The 26,008-nt window shown below is 33.5% G+C and overlaps 1 protein-coding gene across 1 annotated transcript in view; it reads right to left on the minus strand.

Moving 5' to 3' along the window:
• Dhc98D (Dynein heavy chain at 89D) overlaps window positions 1-20,541 on the minus strand; it is a 180,058-nt gene extending 159,517 nt beyond the window's left edge. Inside the window, exons 1-8 of the mRNA XM_071585493.1 lie at window positions 20,304-20,541; window positions 19,523-19,957; window positions 16,856-16,923; window positions 9,113-9,352; window positions 6,098-6,288; window positions 5,807-6,005; window positions 2,534-2,781; window positions 1,151-1,295 (exon numbers count right to left, since the gene is read on the minus strand). Of these exons, the coding sequence (XP_071441594.1) occupies window positions 1,151-1,295; window positions 2,534-2,781; window positions 5,807-6,005; window positions 6,098-6,288; window positions 9,113-9,352; window positions 16,856-16,923; window positions 19,523-19,957; window positions 20,304-20,541 (1,764 nt within the window). The remainder of the gene's footprint in view (window positions 1-1,150; window positions 1,296-2,533; window positions 2,782-5,806; window positions 6,006-6,097; window positions 6,289-9,112; window positions 9,353-16,855; window positions 16,924-19,522; window positions 19,958-20,303) is intronic.
• Between the last annotated feature and the right edge of the window lie 5,467 nt (window positions 20,542-26,008).

Below are 26,008 nucleotides of genomic sequence, written 5' to 3' on the forward strand. Positions count from 1 at the left end.
GACATTTTGTAAATGATGTGGAAGTGTCATGGTACGTAAGAATATTTTGTCTCCAATCCATTTTTCTGGTGCGTGTATGTATTTATGTTCATTGTAAGAGTGATCATTGATCAAACTTGACCGTTGCCACCAGGACAATTGTCTAATTGCAACGTAATTCTTAAATAAATAAATAAATAATAGACCTCTTCCACCAGACTGTATTTACAATAAATTAGGCAAAATGATTGTAAATGTACCTGAAAGGAAACACCTGATAGTGATGGTGGATTGGAATGCCATGGTAGGTAAAGGGAGAGATAGGAGCAAGGTAAGAGAGAACGGTTTTAAGGAATGTAATGATGATGAGGAGAAAAATACAGAGTTGGTAAGAGAAATAACTTAATTATAACTAACACATATTTTAACTATCTTATGGAGTCATGGTGCCATGATAGCACTTTCAATTTCTGAATTTGCTTAGAAATGTTAGTTTTCAGAAAAAGTTTTGAAACCATCAGCAAAGTATTCAGTTGACTCTAAAATATGAAAAGGCAATATTACTGTTAGTGGTTTATTTCTTCATCAGATTTCCTAAAAAATTATTATAATGTACTCCTTGCGCTATTGCAGTGTCATGTAATATATCTGTGCCTGCACAATGTCTGTATGAATTGTTTGTTCATTTGACAATGCACTTTCTATTTTATATTGTTTATTTTACATTAAGGAAAACATGAGAAAAAATGTATACCTTTTTCTTATATTCATTTGCATACATTGACAGTATTTAACACTACTCCTAATACATATTACAAATATTTTCTACACAGTTCTACATGTTATATCATTGGAAGTACCAAGTTACGTAATTCATTTCTTTTTATTTTTTTGCTTGTTCTATACAGGAGTTAATAAAAAGGAAGTCACATGTTTTCTATGAGAGAGTATTTATTTTGGAGGTATCAACATCTGCCCATATTTCCACATGTTTGATCAAGCTCTGCTGACAGAATCCCCAAAAGGAAATTGATAAACACTAACTTCAAAGAAAAATAGCTCTAAAATCTGCACGGCAGATAAAGATTCTCATCCCTATCCTTCATAATGTATCAACTTCTAACTCCAAAATTTAATAACATATGAATATTTTTTCAAATAGTCTACTTACATTAAACATATATTCCACAGATGAAATTTCTTGAATGAAATTATGTAAGATGACATCAAATTTAGTCATAAATATATCCATGATGGCTTTCCTTGTTTTTATTTGCCTAAATCGTTGAAGCATTTCAAATCCTTCTTCAGCAGATCTAAAATATCATGCATGAATTTTTGAAAATCAGTGAAAGTATACACATAAGAAATAATTACCCAAACTTACCCCCTTTATTTCAATAAGTATAAATGCTGTATTAAACATATTACATAGACTTAATTCAATCATCTCTGGCAGATTTGCAGACCTAGTTTCAAAATAACCAATTAATTTGCATCATATAGTTATGAAATCACTAAAAATAATTAATACACAAAAGTAGGCACATAGCAGAAGACATGGGGGCTATTATGAACAGTTCACTATTGGGCATCAGCAATGTATTGAAGGGATTAGGATACAACACAAGTCCCCATGCACCTCACAACTGTGTAAAAATACATCAGCACTATTGAACAAATATCACATTCTGCGTGTGCATATCTTTGTAGCCCCCTTGTCTTCTTCATTTCACAACATATTTGCGATTCATCAAGATTCTTCTTGTAAGAAATATTTTCTTTATTTTTACACATTTCTTCATATGTTCAAATCAAATAGTATTAACTTCCATATTAAAGGTTTTTTTTACTTTTCCACGGACAACACCAAGGGAGATATCCTATGTCATGGCCCCCTATAGTATTCATTTTAAGGACAGTAAAGTAAGCTAGATCTCCCCTACTTAGTCCCTGCCTTTTCCTCATGGAAGGATAGAGGGGCATATGGAGAAAGCAAGAGAACCTCTAGTCTCTGCTATGGCATATTGCGTCAACAAAAGCTGTGCTTACAACTCTGGGTAGCTAATTATTATTATTCTAAATTTGGGTCCAATAGCAGCAGAAGTTCAAGGACTTTTGATAAGAAATATAGGAAGGTAATGTCCTTCCTAGGTAATCTGACTGGATGTGTATCTTTGTTTCCATGATTTCAGTTAGCACTAGATCATGGAATGTGTCACCCATGGATAAAGAACCTACAACACAGAGAGAATATCCATCATTTCATTAATGTAATAAAGGTTTCACTTCAAATACAAAAGATACGTTCATCCTATTGCAGTTTAAAGTATTTTCACCAAAATGGCTCTTTTAATAGGCTATGTGCTGACAATAGAATTAAATTTAAAAGCAAACATTTTATTTTACAAAATAAAAGATTTAACTACCAATAATGAGTCCAATGGAAATTAACCTGCATAACAATATTTTTGAAGTTTTCTTGAATAAACATCGCACACACTACAATAAATATGAATTAATAAACATGATGAAAACTGAATTGGTTTCTTACCTCAATAAAATGAAGACTTCATCAATAAAAGATTTTGCTGTGTCTTCAATAACCTGGACTTCTTGAAAAAAGTTAGCCATCAGTGTTTTCCAATTATCTCTGTATGCACTTACAAATATGTCAAAGTCTGCTTCTTCAATAGCTACAACTAGCCTATTAACCCTTTCTTTGGCTACATCTATCTGCGCAGGATCATTAACAAGGGTTTTTAACTCAGGGCCAAATATATTATGGAAATCTTGAAGAACCTGCAAATTATTTTGTATCTTAAATGTATACCTTTCCATTTGAATTAGAGCATTTAAAAATATTTAAATGCTCCTGCTATTAAGCTTTAGTTGCTTCTAGGACACCATATTTTTTTCGAAGCTGGAACATGATTTGCTTTTGTTCCTCTTGAAACTTGAGCATATGAATCTTTCTCATTTCAGAGCTCCTTTGAATTACTTTGTAAATATGGGATTAGAAGGGAGTTATTTTCTCAAAATGATCAGCATTCTTTTCTTCATCCATTATTAAATAAATAAAAGGTAAAAGTTCAGAAATTATAAATATGATTTCCCAGGATCTTTGTACGATGTAGCAATGTAATATTGAACACATAATTAATTTATAATTTTGTGATTATAAATCTATATGCTGAAATATGTGCAGAGATGCATAATACACACTTATGTTTTTAAAGCCACAAGTTCTCCAACATAGTTTGAATGTGACTTTCAAAGATGCACATTTGAGGTAAAAAACAGCGCATTATATTATTGCTAATGCAGAACAGGAGTCACAGCAATGCATACATCACCATTTATTAGCATAAAATTATTGCAATACAATATTTGCAATAAATAATCCTAATGCAAATCTTTGATGGTAAAGACATTTATTATTTACAATGCACATCACATAGAACAATCCATAATTTCAACCCATCAAAGAGTGGAGAAGTACAATATTTTGACTTATTTCCCCAAATTGATTGCTCTTCAGAAAATGTGACTCGTCCATAAAGTGGTTACTTGCCAGTTCTTTTTGGGATTTACGAACTATATTGGGAGAAACTCTACCTATTTAGAGACTAACAACAAGAAGCTAAAAATAAGGTACACTACAATGATCTAAAAAGGCGATGTAAAATTATCATTACAACTGAAGACCAAACACAGCTCTACAAATGCAAACATTTTATTATTAAAATAATATTTGGAAGGTACATAATGAAAGAAATTAAATGTCATATCTCTACACAAAATCAGAAATTTTTTTAGAGCGAAATGCTTTAGAAATAAAAAAGAATCCTTGATATTAAATTTTTGAGGCGGCCAATAAAAATATGCATGTTCATTTGCAAAATATCTAAAGTTGAGGTTTGGAGGAAAAATACTGTACATAAGCGTACTTTCATGCTTTATTAATGAAACACAGGGTTATATATTATAAAAATAAATTATATAAAAAATAACAATTGTTGATACTAATAGGAGCACTAAATGTAAATGGAAGATTTCTGATGCATCAGAAACTTCCTGCATATTCTAGTTTCTGCTTGATTTTCTACATTTTTTCAACTTTTTAAAGGCAATAGTATTATCATTTTTCTATACATTCCATTTAAGGTAGATTTTGAAAGGACATTAAAAAACGGTTAATTTATGTATTTCTTTGCCTCTCCTAACAACACCGCCTGATGTCCAACACTACAATAAAACCTTCTCCAATTCCACATACTTTCTTTTTCCCTTCATTCCATCCAACATACCCATTTTATTCCCACCCCTTCCTTGCTTTTATAGCATTCTCCCCTCTTTTACAATCTTCAACATCCCATCGCCCATCATAACACTCAGCATCCACCTTCCCAGCCTCCCTTGGATTTCTCTCAGCAACACCTCCCTCCCTCACCATACGAGTACCTAGTACTTCCTTACTTTCCTTTCTGTACATTTCACCTTTTTGAAACCCATCTTTTCAAAACTTAATCTATGCTTATTGTCGGACTTTAATGTTTCAGTTCTGTATGAAACCATGATCCCTATCAAAGTTTTAACAAGCCTCTTCTTAATATCCTTACTCAACATCCATAACATCAATACCCTCCTAACTGTAACAGCTTTGCCTAATGCAATTCTTCTTCTTAATATTTAAATAAGCTTTCCTCTTCCTCAAAAACTGCATGCCCTTTGTTTTGTTAACAATGATTATCATCTCAAGCAATATTAATCAATATGACAAGAAAATAGCAAAAGCATAACTGTCAATTAACAGCTGTGGAATTATTTTGAGTAATTAAAAAAGGAGATAATGTTGGACAAACAAAAGCATATCTATGCTATGAACATAACAGCTTCAGGTTTAACTTTGTGGAATTCCTTCATGATGAGGGTAAAAAAAGAAACTTTGCACTTCCACATTAAGATTTTATATTTCACAACCATGGATCACCATCATCATCATTACCTGATGATGATGTGCAGCATCAAAACCATGGTCCTGAAATATTAAAGCTCTATGTGGAAGTGCAAAGTTTCTTTCTTTACCCTCACTATGCCATGAATTTAAAATTACTACTCTGGCAGAATAGTCTGATGACCATTTCAAAAGGGGATTGGGATTGGTGCGGGGGCTATCGTACTGGCTTCCCACCCTGAGGGTGCGGATTCAAATCCTGGCGGTGTTGAATATTTTTCAGAGGTATCTTGATCCCTACTTGAGGTGCTTTGTGGAGGGCACTTTGAGTGAGTTCACCACCCGTCGGATGGGACGTTAAGCCGCGGACCCCTTGGCGCCTTTCGTAAAGAGTAGGCTAATGCTGATGCCGGATTTCTCTCCATCCTTTCCTGTCCATCTCCTATGGCACAAATGACCTCAGCTGTCAGTTGCCTCCCCTAAATACTACTACTACTACCATTTCAAAAATTCATTTGTATACACTTTGATAAACAATTGATAATATAAAATCATGGTTATAAATGTAACTTGGGGGAAATTTATCAAAAATAGACTCCTCATTCTTGTGGGGTGATGAGATCGAACGTAATTACCAGGGTTCAGGAAGGTAAATTTGAAGTTTTGAATGCATTGAGTTATTGAGAAGAACTATTCAGACAAAAAATATTATAATTTTAAGATTATGCAAAATGGGCATTTATAAATTTGAGTGTCCTATGTTTTATGATATGCACTTTTTCATTTTACGACCTTGAAGTGTTCACAACTATTTATTTATACAAAAATATGCATTTATATCAAAAACCAAAAACAATAATAAATACTCACCCCACATACTGTACAAAGATCTTTGGCAATCTTTGACATATACTCAGATCTTCCAAAAAGAGTTGCCCTGTTGAATTCCCATCTTACTCCTTTCCCTGAAGTTTCAATTTTTTGGCGTATATGAAAGTAAGCATGCTTCCACATTCTCAGCAACTTCAAGGATTCACTTGTGAGACTGCTTACAACGTTTAATGGATTTCTGCTCAAATAGCAAACAAGTTATTAGGCTTCTAAACTAAATGAAGGCAGCTACCTACTAAAGTAACACCAAATTATGATCAAATTACTAACTTGAAGAGCTTATTGCTGTCCAACATTGCTTCTACTCGATTGCAGATTGTATTAACAATTCTTTCCATTAAAGAAACCATGTTACCTTCCACTGCAAAGTGACTATTAAGCACCCATATCATCCATAAGGAAGTCATCATTTCATATATAGTTTTCACTATTTCTTCTAATGAATTACAGTGAGTAATAATCTGTAACAATGCACAGTAAAATATTAAACCACTGGAGCGAAAAATTTAATTCAAATAATTTTATTCTCTTGCTTCCATTTCAAATTTTTGGTGGGTCATTGGTGGGCTGAATTATTTTACTGGCCGCTACTGAACTCTTAGGTTCAACACTATATCTAGGGAAAAAAACCTTTGCAGAATTTGACAATGTAGTTTATATTTTTTCTAGAAGACAGATGCATATCAAACCAAGAGTCAATTTCGTATAATAAGATTACCATAAAATGCATTGCATGATATTTTACAAATTATGAGCATTATTTAATAATCCCATGAACATTTTTAAATACGAATCAAACTTATATAATTATTAGTATACTTATGCATATTATAGTATTTTATAACATAATTATTTATAAATGTGCAAGTTAGTATTCAGTGCCCCAGGAAATAAGTAAACCTGCTGGAAGTGGCTGTAAATGAGTGTCAACCAGACACTTTGCGTATTACTGAGCATTAAGTAAAATATGAAGAACTAATGGTTTTCTCACTCTCAAATTACTCTCTAGAGTTCTCATTCTGCCGTAATATATATATAAATGGAGGTGTGGCCATATTCATGCTTGGTAGAACAAAGGGTAATATTTACTTAATTGACGTGCCTGTGAAGGAAGAAAAAACTTTTGAATGTGCAGTGTGTTTCCATGAAACTCCAGTGGGGTTTCTCATGCTCAACTCCATCTATCAATCACCAACTGGGGATTTTCATGCATTTATTAAAAAACTGGACCAACTCTTTTGTTCCTTATTTGCAAACGACGGATAATCGTGTTGATAGGTGACCTCAACTGTAATCTCTTAGTTGACTCCCCTCACAGATCCAATTAGAGTAATTAGAGAATTCCTCTAAATTGGATGAAGTCCTATATTCTCAATCGCACTTAGAAAGTAGTGTTGTCAGTAGATGGGCTAAAATATTCATCCAAAGTATACTGAGTTTACAAAGGCATTCCACAAGGCTCAACCCTTGGGCCACTCCTTTTTCTTATATATATTGGTGACCTACCCAACTGCTTAAAGAATTATGAAGGAATAATACCAGTGTTGTATGCTGATGACACGAATGTAATAATATCAACACAAACATATCCCAGCCTTGTGGAAAAATCAAAGTTTATGCAAAGTTACTATACTGTCTTTACCTCCAAAAAAATTGTGCAATTTCTATACTTGTGGTATAATAGTATGGGTGTTTTTAATGAATTAGATACAGGAAATGCCACTTACACATATCATATTATATAGCGTAACTTACTTGCTGTAGCAGCAGTATTTCTCTCTTTGATAAAAATATACAAAAATTTCATTAGAACAAACATATTTCCTAGAAAAGTTTTTAAAAAAGAGTGGGAAGAGACCATAAAATTCAATGAATTATATAAAAAATAAGCAAAAACAGTTAATGAAACAACAAGAAACGCTACGCGATGGGCCAGTGCAAGTTTATAAAGATGAGCAAGTTTATAAAGAAGATCCAGAAATAGATGACATAGCAAAACACATAGGTAATAGACAAAGATAGCTATGATAAATAATGGTTGGATGCAGCGTTTTGAACAATTTTTCATAGAGAAGGTAGAAAGGATTTTGGGAGCTGCTTGTAAAAGCTCAGGCTTCAACTCAAAGTATACATAAGGGGAAGGGCAGATCATTCATGCTTGAGAGTGAAAATTTATCCTACACTGGTAATAACAAATTATTATCTAAGCTTTTCAGTTTTAAAGCCGAGCCAAAATTAAAGATTCTAATCACTGGTCCAAATGATAGTGGTAAAGTTAACCAGCTTAATTGGAAGTTTATCTGGCCTTTTACCACCGGTATCAGGCAATATAAGGTACTGTGGAAAAGACATTTATGATGATCCCAAATTCTATATATCTTCTATGGTCTATATAGGCCATAAGTATGCCTGCAAAGATACCTTAACTGTTGCTCAAAACATAGAATTTGGGCAGGAATACGAAACACTAGGGAATTAATTAGGGCAGCTGTTTGTTCCTTGCAGTTGCAATCTGTACTTAATATTAGATATGGCAAACTTTCTGCAGGTTGGAAAAGAAGAGTTGGGCTTGCTTGCCTCTTGATTTCTAATGCAAGTGCTTAGCTGATAGATGAACAATTTTGTAATCTTGATAGTGAAACGTGTGAATTAGTGCTGAACCTAATTTCAATATGCTCTGAGCAAAACGGTATAGTAATTATTACAGGGCAAAGCTCTACAGAGCAATTGTGTGGTTTTACAATGATTGTTATATGCTATTTCAATTGACTTCTTGCATAGTTTTTGGCAGCACGTTAACAACCATTGGAAACAAATGAACTCCCTTGAAAAACTACACCAGCCCCCTAATTATGACAATAATGGTATTTCTGACTCAAAACTTGTTTTTGATCTGCGCAGGTTAAACAACAAAATTCAGTAAAAATCTTTGCATATACAGGTGGTGTACAGATAACCTTCTAGACTTAAATGTAAATAAAAGTAAAACGGTATAACTTTAATAATAAGATTAATAATAGTTTTAAGAGCTATTTCAAATATTTAGCCAAGGCACATTTTTAAACATCAAATATAGATTAATAGTTTACCTAACATTTAGGAGTACTAACCAAAGTCATTTTAATAATGAAACACCCCAACATTTTTATTTACTATAGCTACATGTATTTCAATACCATCAAGTATTTACTGAAGTCACATGCTTTTGTAAATTCCATAAATTATTGACACACTATTTTTATATAAATCAGACATACTTTATCTGGAGAGGGTTAAATAACTAACCTTGAAGTTTCTTAAAACTGTTGCAAGAGATTTCACATTCTCGCTTGCTTCTTTATGAGCTAGACATAGTTTCAAAGCTAATGCCTCAAATTTTCGATGAGCATCTATGTTAGCCATGGCCAATACTTCCAATGCTCTTCTGATATTTTCTCCATTGAGCTGGTACACCAACTGTGATAGTTCCGACTCCTTATTTTTCCAATATTCATACACGTCAAGAGGGCCTTCACCTTCGATTAGCTGCAAGAGATTGAATATATTAAATATGGACTAACAACATACCCTCTTGAACTGAAAATAAAACAAAACTTCGAGCATTAAAAAACCATGAAGTTTCTAAACAAATTAAATGTGGAGGTTTCTATTAGGAATTTGTATCACTTTACACACCACCATCCAAATTGTAAAAGAAGAAGACTAAGGTCCATCTATTTGCTCTTAGTTAGGTTATAAATTTCCACAAAATGTTTATGAAAGCTTCAATAAAATCATATGGAATTCCAGTACGGTTAACAATATGGTGTCGCAACACCAAAGAACATAAGCCGTAATATTCTTCAATATTTAGCAATAACGTCTTATTATGTGAGTGAATGCATTTGTGATGGTGGATGGTAAAATTCAATTATATATAGAGGAGAAAAGTGGTGACTGTGCATTGTATCAACTGAAAATTACATGAGAAAACTGTTGCCATTATTCAGAATTTAAGCTCTCCTTTATTAACATGCAAATAAAAAACCTGGCCAATTAATTATCTTAATACTTCAAATGAATTTGATAAACGAGCAAATTCTATTAAGCACTCTTTATTATTGTTTTTTAAGACACTGATGTTTTACGACCAACTTCATTTTTAGAGAAAATTGGCAAAATATTTTATGTGAATTAGTTTATATCAAGTTTTAATTGTGCCTTGCTCATGCTTTGGGGCTCCAATGAAGTCATAAGAAGTTAATGGCAATCAGTGGTACGAAAAATTCAATGGGAACAATGTTGCTTATTTTTTATCCAAGCCCATAGGCTATTTCTCTAGTAGATCATGCAATTCTCCTTAAACTATGATTTTGAATTATTACATGTAAAACAGGCACAGCACTAATATACATTGAATCAAGCCTTGCTATTATGAATCTAACTGCCAAGCTTAGCAATGGAAACAGTAATTCCAGATCAAATTGAATATCAGTGTCTATTAAAAAATCTAGGGTTCAAATTTAGTGCAGGCATCAATGGGATTCCCAGTTGCATCATCGCCCTATCTTTTTTGCTAACACAATATCCTTTCTAGTTTCTCATGAAAGTATCTCTGAGATTTAGTACATTTCAATCAGCTCTTAAAACAGTCAATATCATTCCCCTGCATTAAAATAAAGGCAGCAAACATGACTTTGGTTTATATTATTCCATATTTATTCTATATCAATTCTATAAAATATTTGAGCAGGTATTCTAGAAGCATTATCTCCTTTTACTGAGTCCAAACATCTCTTGCCCCCTTACTCAAATGGTTTTTATCAAGACAGATCAACTGATACTGCCATTGGATAGTAGAACTGAATCTTTGAGAATATTCTTTGACTTCTGAAAAGCATTTTATTCTGTTAAACACCCATTATTAACACATAAACTCACTAATCTGAGGATCTGGGATTTTTTTTTCTAAAATGGATTAAACCATATCTAAAGAAAAAATAGTAGCATGCTCACTGCATGAAACAGTGGTTGAAGGACCCTATCTCTTCTTACTCTAATGCTGTCTGTGTCAGTAATCCTAATAGAATACTCTTTTAGTTGTAATTGAAATGGCCCAAAATACAATAAGTTAATGGGAAATCTTTAAAAAGGGATCCTGAATTAGGAATTCCTCTGTATGAGAATAAGAATTTAATCAGCAGTAAAATTTTAATGTACCTTGTTTGCATGTATGTTTAGAATGCGAGATATGAACCGTCCCCATAATGTTACACCTTCTTCCACTTCATTAACTAAATGTGTATTACTGCACAATTCTGAAAGACTGACATCTTCCTCAGCAAGCAGTTCTGGCAAAGGTGGAAAGAGTAGGATAGTATCAGGATTTAATCTACTCTTAACCCTGAAAAGAACACAAAATGTTAATACAAAAGGAATCTTATATTGTTCATTTAATCATGGTAATTCTCTTAATAATTGAGCTACAGAATAATTGAAATTCCTACCTGAATGTTAAATTTTTGATTTCATGATTTTTTTTATATCATAGTCATTAATTTCCACACAAAGAACAAGGGTATATGAAAAAGATAGTGGCAGGTAATTATTATTATTATTATTATTACCTTTTATTTGCCCAGAGATCACAATACAAAAATACCAGGTGGGTGAAGTATGTACATGATATAAGGCACGTCAATGAGGAGCAAAGACACAGGCTCAGTTAAGATACATAAAAGAATAGATGCTCATAGTTACATAAGTGTTTGGTACAAACCCATGAACATCGGCTGTAACATGCACATACAATATCAAATTCAGAAAAATCATTGATCACAAACATGAATCAGACCATTACCATTGCTAGAAACTAAAAGTATGAACTTACTGGTCGGGAATATTGTTGAGATAATGGTACTTAAATTGTGGTTTAAATCTGCCAGGGATAAGTTTGAGAAGTAGATGCACATACATTTGAGACACAATTAATTTTGTAGCTTTGGGTGCAAATTTGTGGAAGGAACATGTGATCTCAGGACATGGTGCTCTTCCACAGTTTTGAGTATATGCAACCGGTTTCACCTTAATAAGGGATCTTCTGGCAACTTACTGGAGTTACCTCAATACATAAAAACATCCAAGGGAAAATGAGAGGTATTTTGGGGAAGCAGAATGGAATAAGAGGGAAGGACGGTAACCCACCAGACCTAGGGAAGGTGGTGGTGGTTAGTTAAGGTTAACAAATGGAGAATGTATTGTACTATGCCCTAGAAGAGGGCAACATTTGGGCAAGAGTAATAGTTAGAAATCACTTATCACTCCCTAATAAGGATGAGGCAACAAGGGGGACTGACTAGGAAACTGGAAGATCTTAGTACTCTCTTCGGGGTCCAGATATTTGTACCCTCCCTTGGTCAAGTACCACCTGGTGGTTGGGAGTCTGAGAGGGAGGATTTAGTCACTTTCATACGAACTGGCTAATTTCTTCCCCTAATCCCTTAGGGGCAACCTTTTACTTTCCAGTCACTCTCATAATGGATAATTGTTCCCTACATCCCATCCCTTCTATTCAACAACCTCCTTTCCCCAAAATAATGCACTTCTTAAGCTATCTTCTCATACCCCTCCCATCCCCCTCCCAATGCAAAAGCTGCCAAATGCCAGGGGACTCTGGACCTTGACCAAGGGGGGGGTCAAGTATACGGGCGCCAAACTCCATCCTAAGATCTTCCAGTTTCCTAAGCAATCCCCATTGCCCCCTCCTCATACTATTTTAGAGGAAGGAAAGTTAATCCTCACTATTATTCCCTTCCAAAGATAACCCTCTTCCAGGGCAGCAAAGTGCATTCTTCATTTGTTAACCTTAACTCACTACCTTCCCTAGGTTTATTTGTATGCCTTCCTTACCTTTTCTTCCAATCCCCAAAAATACTCCCCCCCTCTTCTTTCAAAACTTTTTATATATTAAGGTGAAACCAATCACATTTGTGTAACTAAAACACTATGGAAAAGTGACACATCTGATACTTCTTTCAAGATGCCTCTGCATCTAAATACTTTAGTAAATAATGCTTCCTAATACCCCCAAACCTCCATACCATTCCCTATTCCCCTATTCACTTACACATTAATCTCATGTATTAGCCGTTGAACTGAGAGGAGGAGATCATCTTTTATTGAAAACACTCTTCTCACAGAGTTAGGCAAATCTACTTTGAAAGCTCCTTGTCTTTTCCGAGGAGAGCCAATTTCAGAGCTGTCACCAGATGCAAGGATATCTGACTGCTCATCAGAAATAATTGATTCTTTATCCATCCCATTCTCAATTTCACTTTTCCTCTGGCTCAATGTATTGCCACCATTATTATCATCATCATCCAACTGGCTTTCCTCATTATCGCCCATAGCATTTTCTGTCGTTTCAGCCATTATAGGATTCTCCTCAAAAAGAATATTCTGCAAAATAACATGTATTAATTAACTAGAGTAAACTTCAAAAAAATCATGAATAGTGGAATTTGAATCATGCAAAGATCGCATTCACAAAAGATTTTTATTTAAGGTATCTCAAGTCTTTTAATTACATATATAACATGTGCATCAATGCTGGTGATTCTGTTCACAAAAATCTTATAAGAATATCAGTATTAGAGCTGGGCTCTGGTTTCAATGCTGAGTAATGCCCTGAGTTTGCAATGAATGCAGCCAAATAAAATAATTTTCAGTTTTTACTATTCTGGTGCATAAGAAAATATTAAATACTGGCCTGACTTAAAAACGCCACAGCTAAAGTTTAAATAAGATCTGGTATTTTCCTGGCGTATCTGCTAGATGAAGTTTTCTTGGATCTTCCACTGGGTCAGGGGTTCTATGTTGGCCAATGTTTTGATGCTTTACTCATGTATTGTCCTCGGGGCAGATGTCAAAGCTTAGGATGATGCACAAGTCGAGTATCAAAACGTCAGCCAACATGGAACCCTTGACCCGGTGGAAGACCCAAGAAAACTTCAACAAGCTACAGGTTAATTTACCATGATGCACAAACTCTCAATATTTAGTGTATCTCACCCAGAGTACAACAACATCCTCTTTTGAAGATCAACATTAATGAATTACGATACATTATTGCGACAGATCATATCTTAACGTGCAGATAATATTTGCAGATTGAAATCAGTTTGTTCATGAAACTGATTCCATTTTGCTGCTCATCTAAGGAAATATATACATAAGTATTCGAAACTTACTATTAACATTATGGTAGAAGATTACCTTTATACGAACATATTAACTGAATGCAAAGATTTTATAGGTAAGGAATTCTTTAAGAGAGGTTCATTGATCACAACAGTAAACAACTAACAATAATAAGAGAAAATGTCCCTCTATCTTATGGGTAAAATTAAACCGAGTTTGCATGGGTCAGAGCAGATCATCCTCCTTCAAGAGTAGAGAAACGAGACCCCAAAAGTATGGCTGGAATTTTTTCTTGGATTCCCTCACAGAGAGGAAATATGATGAACAAATAATGTTGAAAAAATCAAAGCTCTTAAAAAAAAATCTTTTCAATGTCTTAATTGTATTATTGTGTGATGGTATGGGTAAGAGAATACAGGATCTAATGGTGCATGGTTGGTTAGTGGACTGATTTTTATACAACTTCTCAGATTTTAATTCCAGTGATTATGGATCTTTAAGCGCTATACCTGCCTCCATTCCATTTCTATGGGTAGAGAGAATGTCAAGTTCAGTAATATCCATAACCCAATTCATAAGATAGGATTTTTCCTTCTCATCTAGCTGAATTTTGTCAAGAGTTTGTTAATGCTGAGGTCAGTTTTATCCTCATGCTAACCAAAGCAATCAGGTGGCTCCTAAAGTAACTACACATATACTAAATTAGATACAGCATGGGGAATGAATTAACAATTATCAATTTGGAAATTTTAATTAAATTATACCTTAACTTTATGTCTATTTAACTTAAAGGATAGGTATCTTCAAAACAAATACAGAGTAATCAATAAATCTACAATCCACTCAATGGCAAATGGCAATAGTACAAGTACTAATGACACAGGATGGTTCGTGGGAGAAAGATTTGAACAAAATGATCAAAATGAGGGTTTTATGACTCAATAAACAAATACCCACATTTGTTGGAAAAGCAATCCTGGTACCAAGTCTCCTTCGTGCCCTCTGATTAGCTACTGTAAAACAGAACATATCTTTCATATTGTATTCCATTTCCAATGAACGGCCAACATATGTTGCGGCATCCTCATGTAATTCTCCTTTCATAGATGCAATCAATACATCCTCCACCTTTCTACCCTTGTCGCTAGGATCGATCCAAACTGAAGATGTATCATATAAGCACCGAAATTGATGTACAAGTAATGGAGGGATTACCTATAAGGAATATTTATTTATATCATACACCATTATCATCTTCATAAAATATGACACAGCTAATATGTCAATATGTACTTAAGTTAAGGGATATGGGCACAATGGTAAGAAGATTAGAAATACTTCTAAGTATTATAAGTATAGTATAGAGTACATACTCTTTAAATTAGTCTATTTAATGTTTATGTTACATTTTGTGGCAATAATGCATGCATAAAAATACACTTGAAATTTTAATTAAATACTTGAAATTAATTTAAATACTGTACAGTTAGGCATCTTCAAATTTAGCAATAAAAAATATTTTACAGATGAGCTAAGACCATCTAAACCAGCATGATAAATAAAATATTCACCTTCTGGGATATTAAATTAAAATTTTCTATCAATGAATGGCGTGCAGAATAATTTCCAACTGAGAGATACTGAGACATTTTACAGGCAGCCTCTTCAAGGGATTCAAATTTTGGAATTGGCACATATGAATTCCGAAGAAAATACAAAGATAGTCGGGGAATATTTCCTTGGAAAACTTCATCTTGTTCTCTTAACCCTCCTATGTAGCCTTGCAACACTGGAACCTGAACTAACTCCATCTCCATTTTCTGAAATAGAAAGCATATAATTGGACTATACTAACAGCAACAAAATTTTCAATTACAAGTGATTGGAAATTACATTAAACTATCAGGATGTAACAGAACTCATATTAACAGGAGCTATACTACAGTGAATTGATTTCCTTCATTATATTTTCAAACTAGGTTAGATACTTTGGGGCATCAATAATTTTATAAGAAAAAGTTTCCATTCACACTACATACCATGCAATAAAATCAAAGAAGCTGCATTTATAGGTACAAAAATAAAAGCTCTTATTTTTTATGCAATACAACATTAACACAGTTTAAGTTGATATTGAAGAATGGGAAAAGCCTGACAAGCATAGTGCTGGGGAACATATTGTATGTAAGCAAGAGTTTTTAAATTACTGTCAATATTAGGATCCAAACTTCTTGGCTACAATGATGTGTAAGGGAATAAATTTTTAAAAATAATCCACAGCTCCCTTGAATTTAAGTTATCTGCTTAAGAATCACTGGGATAAAATTGTTTATAATCATTTATCATGCACTTTAACCATACTGGTAACCTCAAAAGCTAAGTATAAATATTTACACTATATATGTAGTGTTACTTATTTCTTGAGACAATTAGTTCCTACATTTTAAATTATTATTTTAATAGGATGTAATAGACTAAATGAAAATATTATATTATGCTGAGTCTTTACATCATAAAAAGTAAACAAATTAAAAACACCATATTATTCAATGTTTTTCTTTCACAATGATTAAAATACTATGACAAGCCTAGGACAATAGCTAGTGCCAATTTTGTCCAGCCTAGTAACTAAAAAAGATTCTCGGGTACACTCTATACTAGACTTAAAATTTCACCCAACCAAACCCAGCACTATTTGAATTGCATCATTTTAAATCAAATAGAAGTATTGCCCAGGTAGTTAATACCTCATTTTTCACTTGAATTGCAGCTACTATTAAGATTTTAAAGGTTTTAAATATATTTAAATATGCCTATTAACTTAAAATAAATTGCTCATCAGAGCCCTACCTTCACTAATACTTGTTTTGGGGGTTCAGGACTACTTTCTGTCTCTGTTTCTGGGATGTTTTCAATTGCTAAAAAAATACATGAAAAACATTAATATACCATAGAATTATAAATGTAGCAAGAACTAATCTGAAAAAATAATATATTCATATATCTATTTTTTAGAAAAATAAATGAAGGTGTCGTAGTAATTAAAAAGTGTTTTATCAAATAGAAGGCACTTAACTTGAAAGACCTTTACTTACCCCCTTTTTGTGCTAAAGCTGGTTGACATATTAGTAAAAACACAATAAGGTTTTTAGTTTCAAACACAATTTTTCTGATTAGAGAATATGCTTTAACTACTTCATATGTTTTATTTAATTCAATCATAAACCTTACTCGCCACAATAATTTACATTAACATTTCATTGCATGGACAGAAAATTACTATTTAAGGGAAAACCAGTTGCAGTAATATAATTAGCTGTTGAAGAGTATGAAGGTTTAAACTCAAATGGAGTACCTATAAAAATCTTCTGATCAAAAGAAATGAAGATGGATGACAACTTATATAAACAAGAAATATATCTACTTAACATTTTGGTTATGACAATGGTGTATAAATGAAAACTGGGTAAATAAGGAATTGATTGCATAATGAGAATTTCATTCAAAACTCATTAATTTCAATAGTTAAATAATTGTTACAATATGATTAGGTTCTGGAGGGCTCAAACACTTTATTTTCCCCCATAACATACAGTCAGTCACCACCAAAATGTTTATTGAGGGTCTAAATTGTATGGAAATGCATATACAGATGCATAAATTTATGGAAATATTAATTTATTAAATATTATAATACCATATATAATATATATGGTATTTTCAAATGTGATGTTAAAACTACCAGATTTAAAATGGGTATAACTCAAAAATATTGACTGTTTAAGGGGATACATTTTTCTTGCTACATTCAATTCCCAATAACTTATTCTTTTCAAATTCACTAACCATAAATACCAAATATTAACCTGAACACAATCAATGTATGGCACATGGTATAATATACGGTAAATTCCATGATTTTATGAATAACCACCAAATGAAATAGAAATGCATTTACCCATACAATTTTTGTGGGAGGGGGGGATAAAATTGTTTACCATATTCTTCACTCTTAGGGCAGAATATACTGCAATAGATATCGTCAAGATAAAGTAGAATTTTAGAAATTAGCAATTTACAGAAAATTTTACAATTAAACTAGAATAATCCATTTAAAAATATTTATTTATGGATTACAAATTATATTTTTTTAGATGGGTTTTTTCACACTGGCTTTAGAAATTATCTTCATTGAATGGATCATAAGCATTCGGATATTAACCATTTCCCAAGTAAATTCACTACAGGGAATTTATTAAAATAGGCCTTAGATGAATGGAGCAATAGATGTACAAATGAAATACAGCCCTTAAACTTAACCTGCATAGAGAATGTCTCAAAGGTGATACAGCACATGTCAAACACAGATAAGATGACTGTGGTAGCTTGCAAATCTCATGTATCTGAGCAACTATTATAATCTAGAAAATCTTATGTTTAACAATTAACTTAAAGAGAAAGGTGAGTATGGAGTAAGGAATGGATGTATGAGCATCTCTTGCTATGTCTCAAAATGAAAAATATTCAAAATTTTAATTCATTATTTTTAGTCAAGCATTTCAAATTAGCACATTATCTATCTTCAAATGCTTCCTTGAAATGGCTTTTGATGGCTGATGCTGCTTTGTCTTCATGAATTTGTCAAGTTTGCCTGAGGAAATGTTTGGACACAGATGAAATAGTGCACTGCTTTATTGAATTAGTTTTTTTAGTTTACATTCAATAATTGCTTCATTAAATAAACTTAAGCAGACAGTACAAAGTGTGCTTTTCATTGATACAAAACTGTACCACTGTATCACACCAGATATAAATGATTTACTTCATCTGCTCCCATGAGAGAGTAAGAGATTTAAATAATTCTTCCTAAAATAAATGTTCTGCATGTACCATTCTAAGTTTTCAATAAAGTTCTCTTCTAGAAGTATTATGCAAAGAGTAACTGAATAATGACTGGAATATTTTTGATGATAGGCTCCATTTGATGCCTTAAGATACACCATGAAAACACAAAACGTTTAATTCACTAGGCTACAATACTTTTCAGGGAAAATACGTAGCAGCACCAATGAAATTAGTAGTGGTAGGCACTCCAATGAAACAAGTGAGATACTTTTCTCTTACAAGATGAGAGAAATTACTGAAATATGAATTTGGTGTGCTTCTGTCTTGCATTTGATGTTGCCAACAAGCTGAAACACATCATATCAAAGCTTCTTAAATTCAAGAGTTATTTTAATTTATTCATCAATATAAACATTGAAAAATAATAACACTGAACGCTTTCAGCACTTTTTAATAAGCATGAATTCCTGGAAAACAATGTCAACAACAGCTAATTCATTTCTAAAATAAAGTGGTCATTGCGAGTTTGTGATAAAAATAATTTAATTAGTGTATTCCTCTTTAAGGTGGCAAATACCTATACAACAAAATACGTGGTGACCACTTAAGCATTTGTATTCATTACGATGGAAAAGTGCAATTGAAATCATAACATTTTTATGATAATTTCACCTGTTCTTGGACTCCTCCTTCCTGTAGCCCCCTTTCTTTTTTGTGCTCCCTTTTTAGGACTTCCCTTCCCCCTTTTCTTTCCCTTTTTCTTGGAGCTGCTTGCAGGTGAGCTGTCAGCATCTGAATCATCCTTCCTTTTTTTCTCAGGACTACTACCAAGAGAGCTACCATTTTCAGAAGCTACTTTCCTCTTTTCAGGACTACTACCAGGGGAACTTTCTTTATCAGATCCTTCTTGTTTCTTTTTGCGAGGACTGCTCCCTGATGGACTACCAGTGCGTGGACTTCCTTTTTTCTTCTTTTTTCTGGGACTTCTAGGAGAGCCCTTCTTAGAGCCACCCTTTTTATTTCCCTTCCTTTTCTTTTTTCTGCCAGGAGATGGAGACTCAGAGTCTGTTGTTTCATCTACTAGGTTTGGCTGATTCATTCCAGTTGCTAATATAAAAAAATAGACATCCACAGCTTTTAGTTTATAAAATGGTCCAGTAGGAAATGAAGGCAACATTACACAACATATTTTCATAGGATTTTGAATATTATAGATACTTTTTTGGGAACACTATACAGTATGTTTCCAGGGTGAGAATAGGAGAAAAGACAAACATGTTTTTCAATAAAAACTGGCCATGCAAACTCAAGTTAGGCAATAAAATAACTATATACATTAACAAAAATAGTTTTATTACTTCATTGATAATCAATATCATGAATAAGGTTTGTCCTCAAACTGAAAATCAATGGGTGTCATTTCCACCCAAAGCTACATGAACGGAGAACATACCTTCCTCAGGAACGAGAATTTCTTTTTCGACCATTCTTTCTAGCATGTTCCTGAATATGACAAGGCATCCCTTCACCGGCGTCATTGGAGCATCATATGTGTTATCTAAGAAGCCATTTAGATTTTTAAGGAATTCCCCCTTTTGAGATCCCAGTAAATCTTGGAATAATGCGTCACTTTCCAAACCAAAATAAGTTCTTACTCTCTCCTTTAGCCATTCAATCCTAAAATCGGTCATTTTCGGTAACGAAGTTCCAAAGCCTTAACTTAAAGATAAAGCCAAAAAGAACTCATCAATTCATGTTACTATACGATATTTCTTTATCACATTTTTCATCATCCGTTCTTTAAAACAAGCCAATAGTTCACTATAATTTTCGGGCAGAGCTCACAATAACACACTGCCGTAAATAAGCAACAACAGCATGATTAATCCACGTAACATTAGTTTACTTCAAAGCGAGAGGTAGATATATGTGTGAGGCCTGATCACCTGATAGAACTTCTATTTTCAGACATAAGGGGCAGGGCCAATATATTACTCCGATTGATCCAATCTAAAGTTCTATACAGTTTCAAAACAATGTTATCATACCGCGCCAAAATCGATATATCTGCCAACAGAAACGAAAGTTTTCGAGCGTAACCAATGGAAACTAAAGATGTTTTTGTAAGCGACAAGAAATTTTTGAATTTTCGTCCAACAACCTACCACTTACTCCTTCCGGTGGTAAATTAAATTTAGTTTCACGGATTGTCAAAAAATTTACTTATGTAATTACTTTTTAATCCCACTGCCGAATCAGAAACAAATTAATGTTCAGCATGTCTCGCAAAATTGCGCGGAATAATTTCAAATGTCACACAGGGTAACCTGAGGATTTCTAAATGTGGATAATAGCAGAACATAAAAACAAGCAGTTCCTAAAGCTCCAAGTCCGAGTAATTAAGTCAGCGATTAGCAAAAGCAGTTTCAATTCGCGAGAAGTTCGGTAATAATTCAAAATTTTAGAAGTCCGACTGGCAACATGACTGCATACACCAAGAGACATGAATAAAATTGCGATAAGAATTAGTAAAATTATTATAATATATTTTTAGTCACCAAAAATTACTGTAAAATGTGAAAAAGTTAAACACGCGGAAATATGCTATGTAATCTGAGGAAAATATACTGAAAATTTGGCAGAAAGAATAATGAAAAAGGATTTTTCACGTTAAGCTTGAACACTTGGCACAATACGCATTGAAATGTAATACTTTCTACTAATACACAGGTGTAATGACGAAGTTCTGAATGAACCCCAAGAAAACTCGCAGTATTATATTACACTATTATAATTATGCCTAAAACTTAAAGCATACATTTAAAATTATGACAGCTATCATTGCCCCGCAGCAACAATAATGGGAGTAAGAGAAATGAAAATAATTAATAGGGTCGTTCCAAGTGTCCCAGAAAATGTACAATCATCTTGTGTGATTCTGAAGAAGCTTATAATCAAAGTTAATCATTTAGAAGAGAGTATATTAAATAATCACAAATTTTATAAACTTATTCTCTTTTATTATTCGTCCACAATTTCCAACTCTAGCATTCTTTAGTCATCTCATCCAAATACAATATTTTGTTAATGAAATTAAAAATACAAAGTAACTTTCCACTGTTCTTTATTAGCGTACGACCGGTTTCAACGCTCAAGCGTCATCATCAGGTACATATTAAAACTTTCAGGAACAATATTTTGTTCCTGAAAGTTTTAATATTCCTTGTTTTATTGGTCCACGTTTGTTTCAAATCATTTACTTTTCTCTGGCACATGTTTAGTGATTCGATCCATCTATTCCATCCAAAGAAGCAGCCTTCTTACATATAGGATCAATACTACAGCATTCGATCCACATGTTTTATTTCCCTTTTACTTCACACTCTAACTTGCCTATATCTTCCAGCACCTCCTCACCAACACCCCCAAAATCTACTGTATTCATATAATACTATGCTTATTGTAGCATGTCCACATCTTTCCCTTTCATATAATGAGATTGAGAATAATTATATTTTTGCCGTGTTGTTTCCAAAGCATAAATCCCATAAAAGAGATAAAAATAACACTGGTCAAACTTTGTTCACTACTACCTTCCTCACTCTTTCAATAAACACTTACCTGCTCTGTAATTCAGACATACAAGCTTTTCTTTGCATTAAGGAAAACTATTACAAACATTTTACATGATAAAACTGCTTTGCAACTTCCATGCAATCAGATTTTGCCACCTAATACACACAACTCATTCTCATGTTTCACTATTGTACAACGCATCAAAATACTCCATTATTTAGACTCTAGTACTTAGAACAATTTGCAATGAAATGTAATATTTTCCACTAGTACACAGGTAAAATGAATTGTGTTGAATGAAATGCATTGAAATGCACTGAATGAAACCCAAGAAAACTCTCAGTATAACACTATGCTATTATACTTATGCCCAAAACCGAAATATATCAACAATTATGACAGATCTATCACTGCCCTGAAGCATCCGACTCCAACTCAGCATTCATCCCAGCCAATTTCATGTATTACTCCTTATTAAATTCGTTCTTTTTTCAAATTCACCACATTTGAATTAGCAAATAATTATTTTAACCAAAGATATTTTGAAAGCATCAATCCCATTCCTCATTGAAAACATGATCAAACTTACCATTTTCACACTATTTCCCCAATACAACTCAGATGACAAATTTTATAGTCTCAAATATAACAAATAAGATGAATAAAAAAAGAATGACTGATTAAAATATGAAAAATTGTATCAAAACAATACAATACATTACTTCACACAAGAACTGGTCCACCATTAGTTATGCAAGAATGTAGTGTATCATGAGAGTGACGTTCAATATTCAGAGGTCAGTTCAGAATACATGCCTCATGAGTGGTGAAATATACTCGTTTCAACTGAATACAAACAGCTACAACAATCAGTGCAACTGTTGGTTTGATAATCAAGGTTAGAGCTCACCGAAAACTAATATCTAGATCTTGCAGCTTTCATACATCAGGGTAGGAGTGAGCTCCTTTTTGTGTGCCACTTGAGGTTTCTCACAAAGATTTGGTACCTGAAAAATCACTCAACCGTTTTAGGGCTGAACATCTAAATCACTGGGAATAGAACTTGAATCCTACAGCCAGTAACTGAACTCTCTACTCACTAGGCTACCCTCCTCCCCAATAACATGATCAATTCCAATTTTGTGCATTATGCATGCATCACAAAGTTCATGTGACAGTTTCCCCCCACACTGCTGCCTAAATTTAGGATCAATTTGGTAATAGTCATCTCTGACCATTGAGATCCAAGCACAAAGCTAGTGATCACTATCACATACATGAATGCTCAGTCTTTGAAGAATTTCAATTATAATCAATTATCAATCAATATTTATTTATGGGTCAAAGAGAACTAATAACATCATACCTGAATGTGGTTATTGGTTCATTATATCTTCAATTTAGTTTCATGCACCAATTACTAATTTCACTTTAAGGCATTAAAAAAAAGAAAGGTTCTGATATAACTAAAACTAGAAACATTCATTTATGGTTGGGATAATTTAGGGGAACATTCAGTGCGATATCATCTTTAAGCTACATATTACATCATTTTTTTAAACAATAAGTGTGACACATCAGCCATAGAATTAATTACATATTAATGCTCCCCCTCAAAAGTCAGTGGAGAGCTTTGGTCACTTTTGACCCTTATGAATACAAATGGAAGAGTATTTCATATGAATTTATAAAACTACAATAAATCCTCAAAAGCTATCAGCAATGAGATTGCAAGAAGAAGCAGAATGAATAGAGCCATTCAACTTCCAGAGCCACATGAGCAATGGAGCTATTGCTCTCCTCTTGAAGCTGTAAATTTCCGATAATGGTTTATCCTTAACCTCAGTTTTCAAGATATATTATCAATTAACTCTGACAATAATTCCTTTAGCTTCCCAATGTGTTTTTTTTTGTTATTGCATTGGGCTCTATTTGAGCGTGAAATATTTTATGTTTTATGTTTATTAAGACTTGACTTAAAAGGCACTTTCCTATTTCCACCTCATCTGTTCTACCAGGCTTAACTAGCAAAGGATGTTGATAACACATTGAAAATATTTCTAAAGAAAACCAACACCTAATTCCTTGCCTCAGAACACACACAACCATTGGAGAGTACCTTATGGTGAATCCTTGAAAGAGAAAATCAATGAAAATGAAAGTAGTTATTCAGTTATGTGGCAATGTGCACATTCCCTGGGATATCACTGAAGGCACAAAAGGGCAAAGAGATCAAGTTAAGGTGGGAAGGATGGGAGAGTGATGGCAATCATGGTACCGAGAGAGATCAAACAAGGTAATCATGGCACATCTACTTGTGCTTGGTTCTAGGTCCAGCCAAGGGAAATACCATGAAGTAATAATTGTGTTCAGATTACTGTGACCAAGATCCAAGATAAGAGACAAGACGTCCGTACAGTCGTATAAAATATTGGAAAAAATTACATATTTTGAGCCCTGTACCTGCTTATGTGACAATGAAAACCAACACCTCAATGGTCAGCATTCTTTCCACATCTCACTCACCTCAAACAAAATCACTCACTGCATTATGACACCTGGCTTACACTTATCTCACAAATTTCCCTGCTTCACTATAATTAATTCCCTTTTTGAATGACATAATTTGCCAGATTAACGCAAATAAACAATAGATAATGATGACATTTATGTGTAGTATACACGATGATTGGCATTGAATAAAAAACTTATTTATGCTAATTAGACACTGATCTATGATACTTGAATTCATTAGATACTAAATAGCAAATTTGGGATATGAGAAATAAAACTATGAGGAATTTTTTTAAAACTTTGAGCCCACCTCCACCTAACTGATTTATAGAACAGAATTTTTTTAAATAAGTAATTAAGTAGAATAAGTAAATAAAAAATGTGTCGCAATTGAAAGTTCTCATTGTTCTGATATGGTATAACTCATATGAGGTAAGGGATTGCGATGCTGCCCATACAGAATAATTAACATTCTTCCATATCATACTAGTTCATAAGCACTAATTTACATCTTGATGCACATTAAATTAATAATTCAAAATGATGATAGAAATACGATATGCAAGAATGCAAGAAATACCATTGCTAAATCATAGTGAGCTTAAAATGCTTTCAAAGTTTATAATTTATATAATGAAGAGTAAAAAATGAATTATCACCATACAGGACTATAAGCAAAAAATACATGGCTTCATTTCACTGAGGAAAATTTTTATCAGAAGCTCATGATGTTTGTCTTCTTGTAGTAGTAGTAGTAGTAGTAGTTTTGAGGGGAGGCGACCGACAGCTGAGGTCATTTGCGCCATAGGGGATGGATAGGAAAGGATGAAGAGTGGAGAGAAACCCGGCGTCGGCATTAGCCTACTCTTTACGAAAGGCGCCAAGGGGTCCGCAGCTTAACGTCCCATCCGACGGACGGCGTACTGACTCAAAGTGCCCTCCACAAAGCACCTCAAGTAGGGATCGAGATACCTCTGAAAAATATTCAACACCGCCGGGATTTGAACCCGGGCCCTCTGGGTAGGAAGCCAGTACGCTAGCCCCCGCACCATCTCGATCCCCTTGTCT

This window comes from Hetaerina americana, unplaced genomic scaffold, assembly GCF_022747635.1.
Source record: "Hetaerina americana unplaced genomic scaffold, ioHetAmer1.1.p SCAF_2, whole genome shotgun sequence".
Lineage (NCBI taxonomy): Eukaryota > Metazoa > Arthropoda > Insecta > Odonata > Calopterygidae > Hetaerina > Hetaerina americana.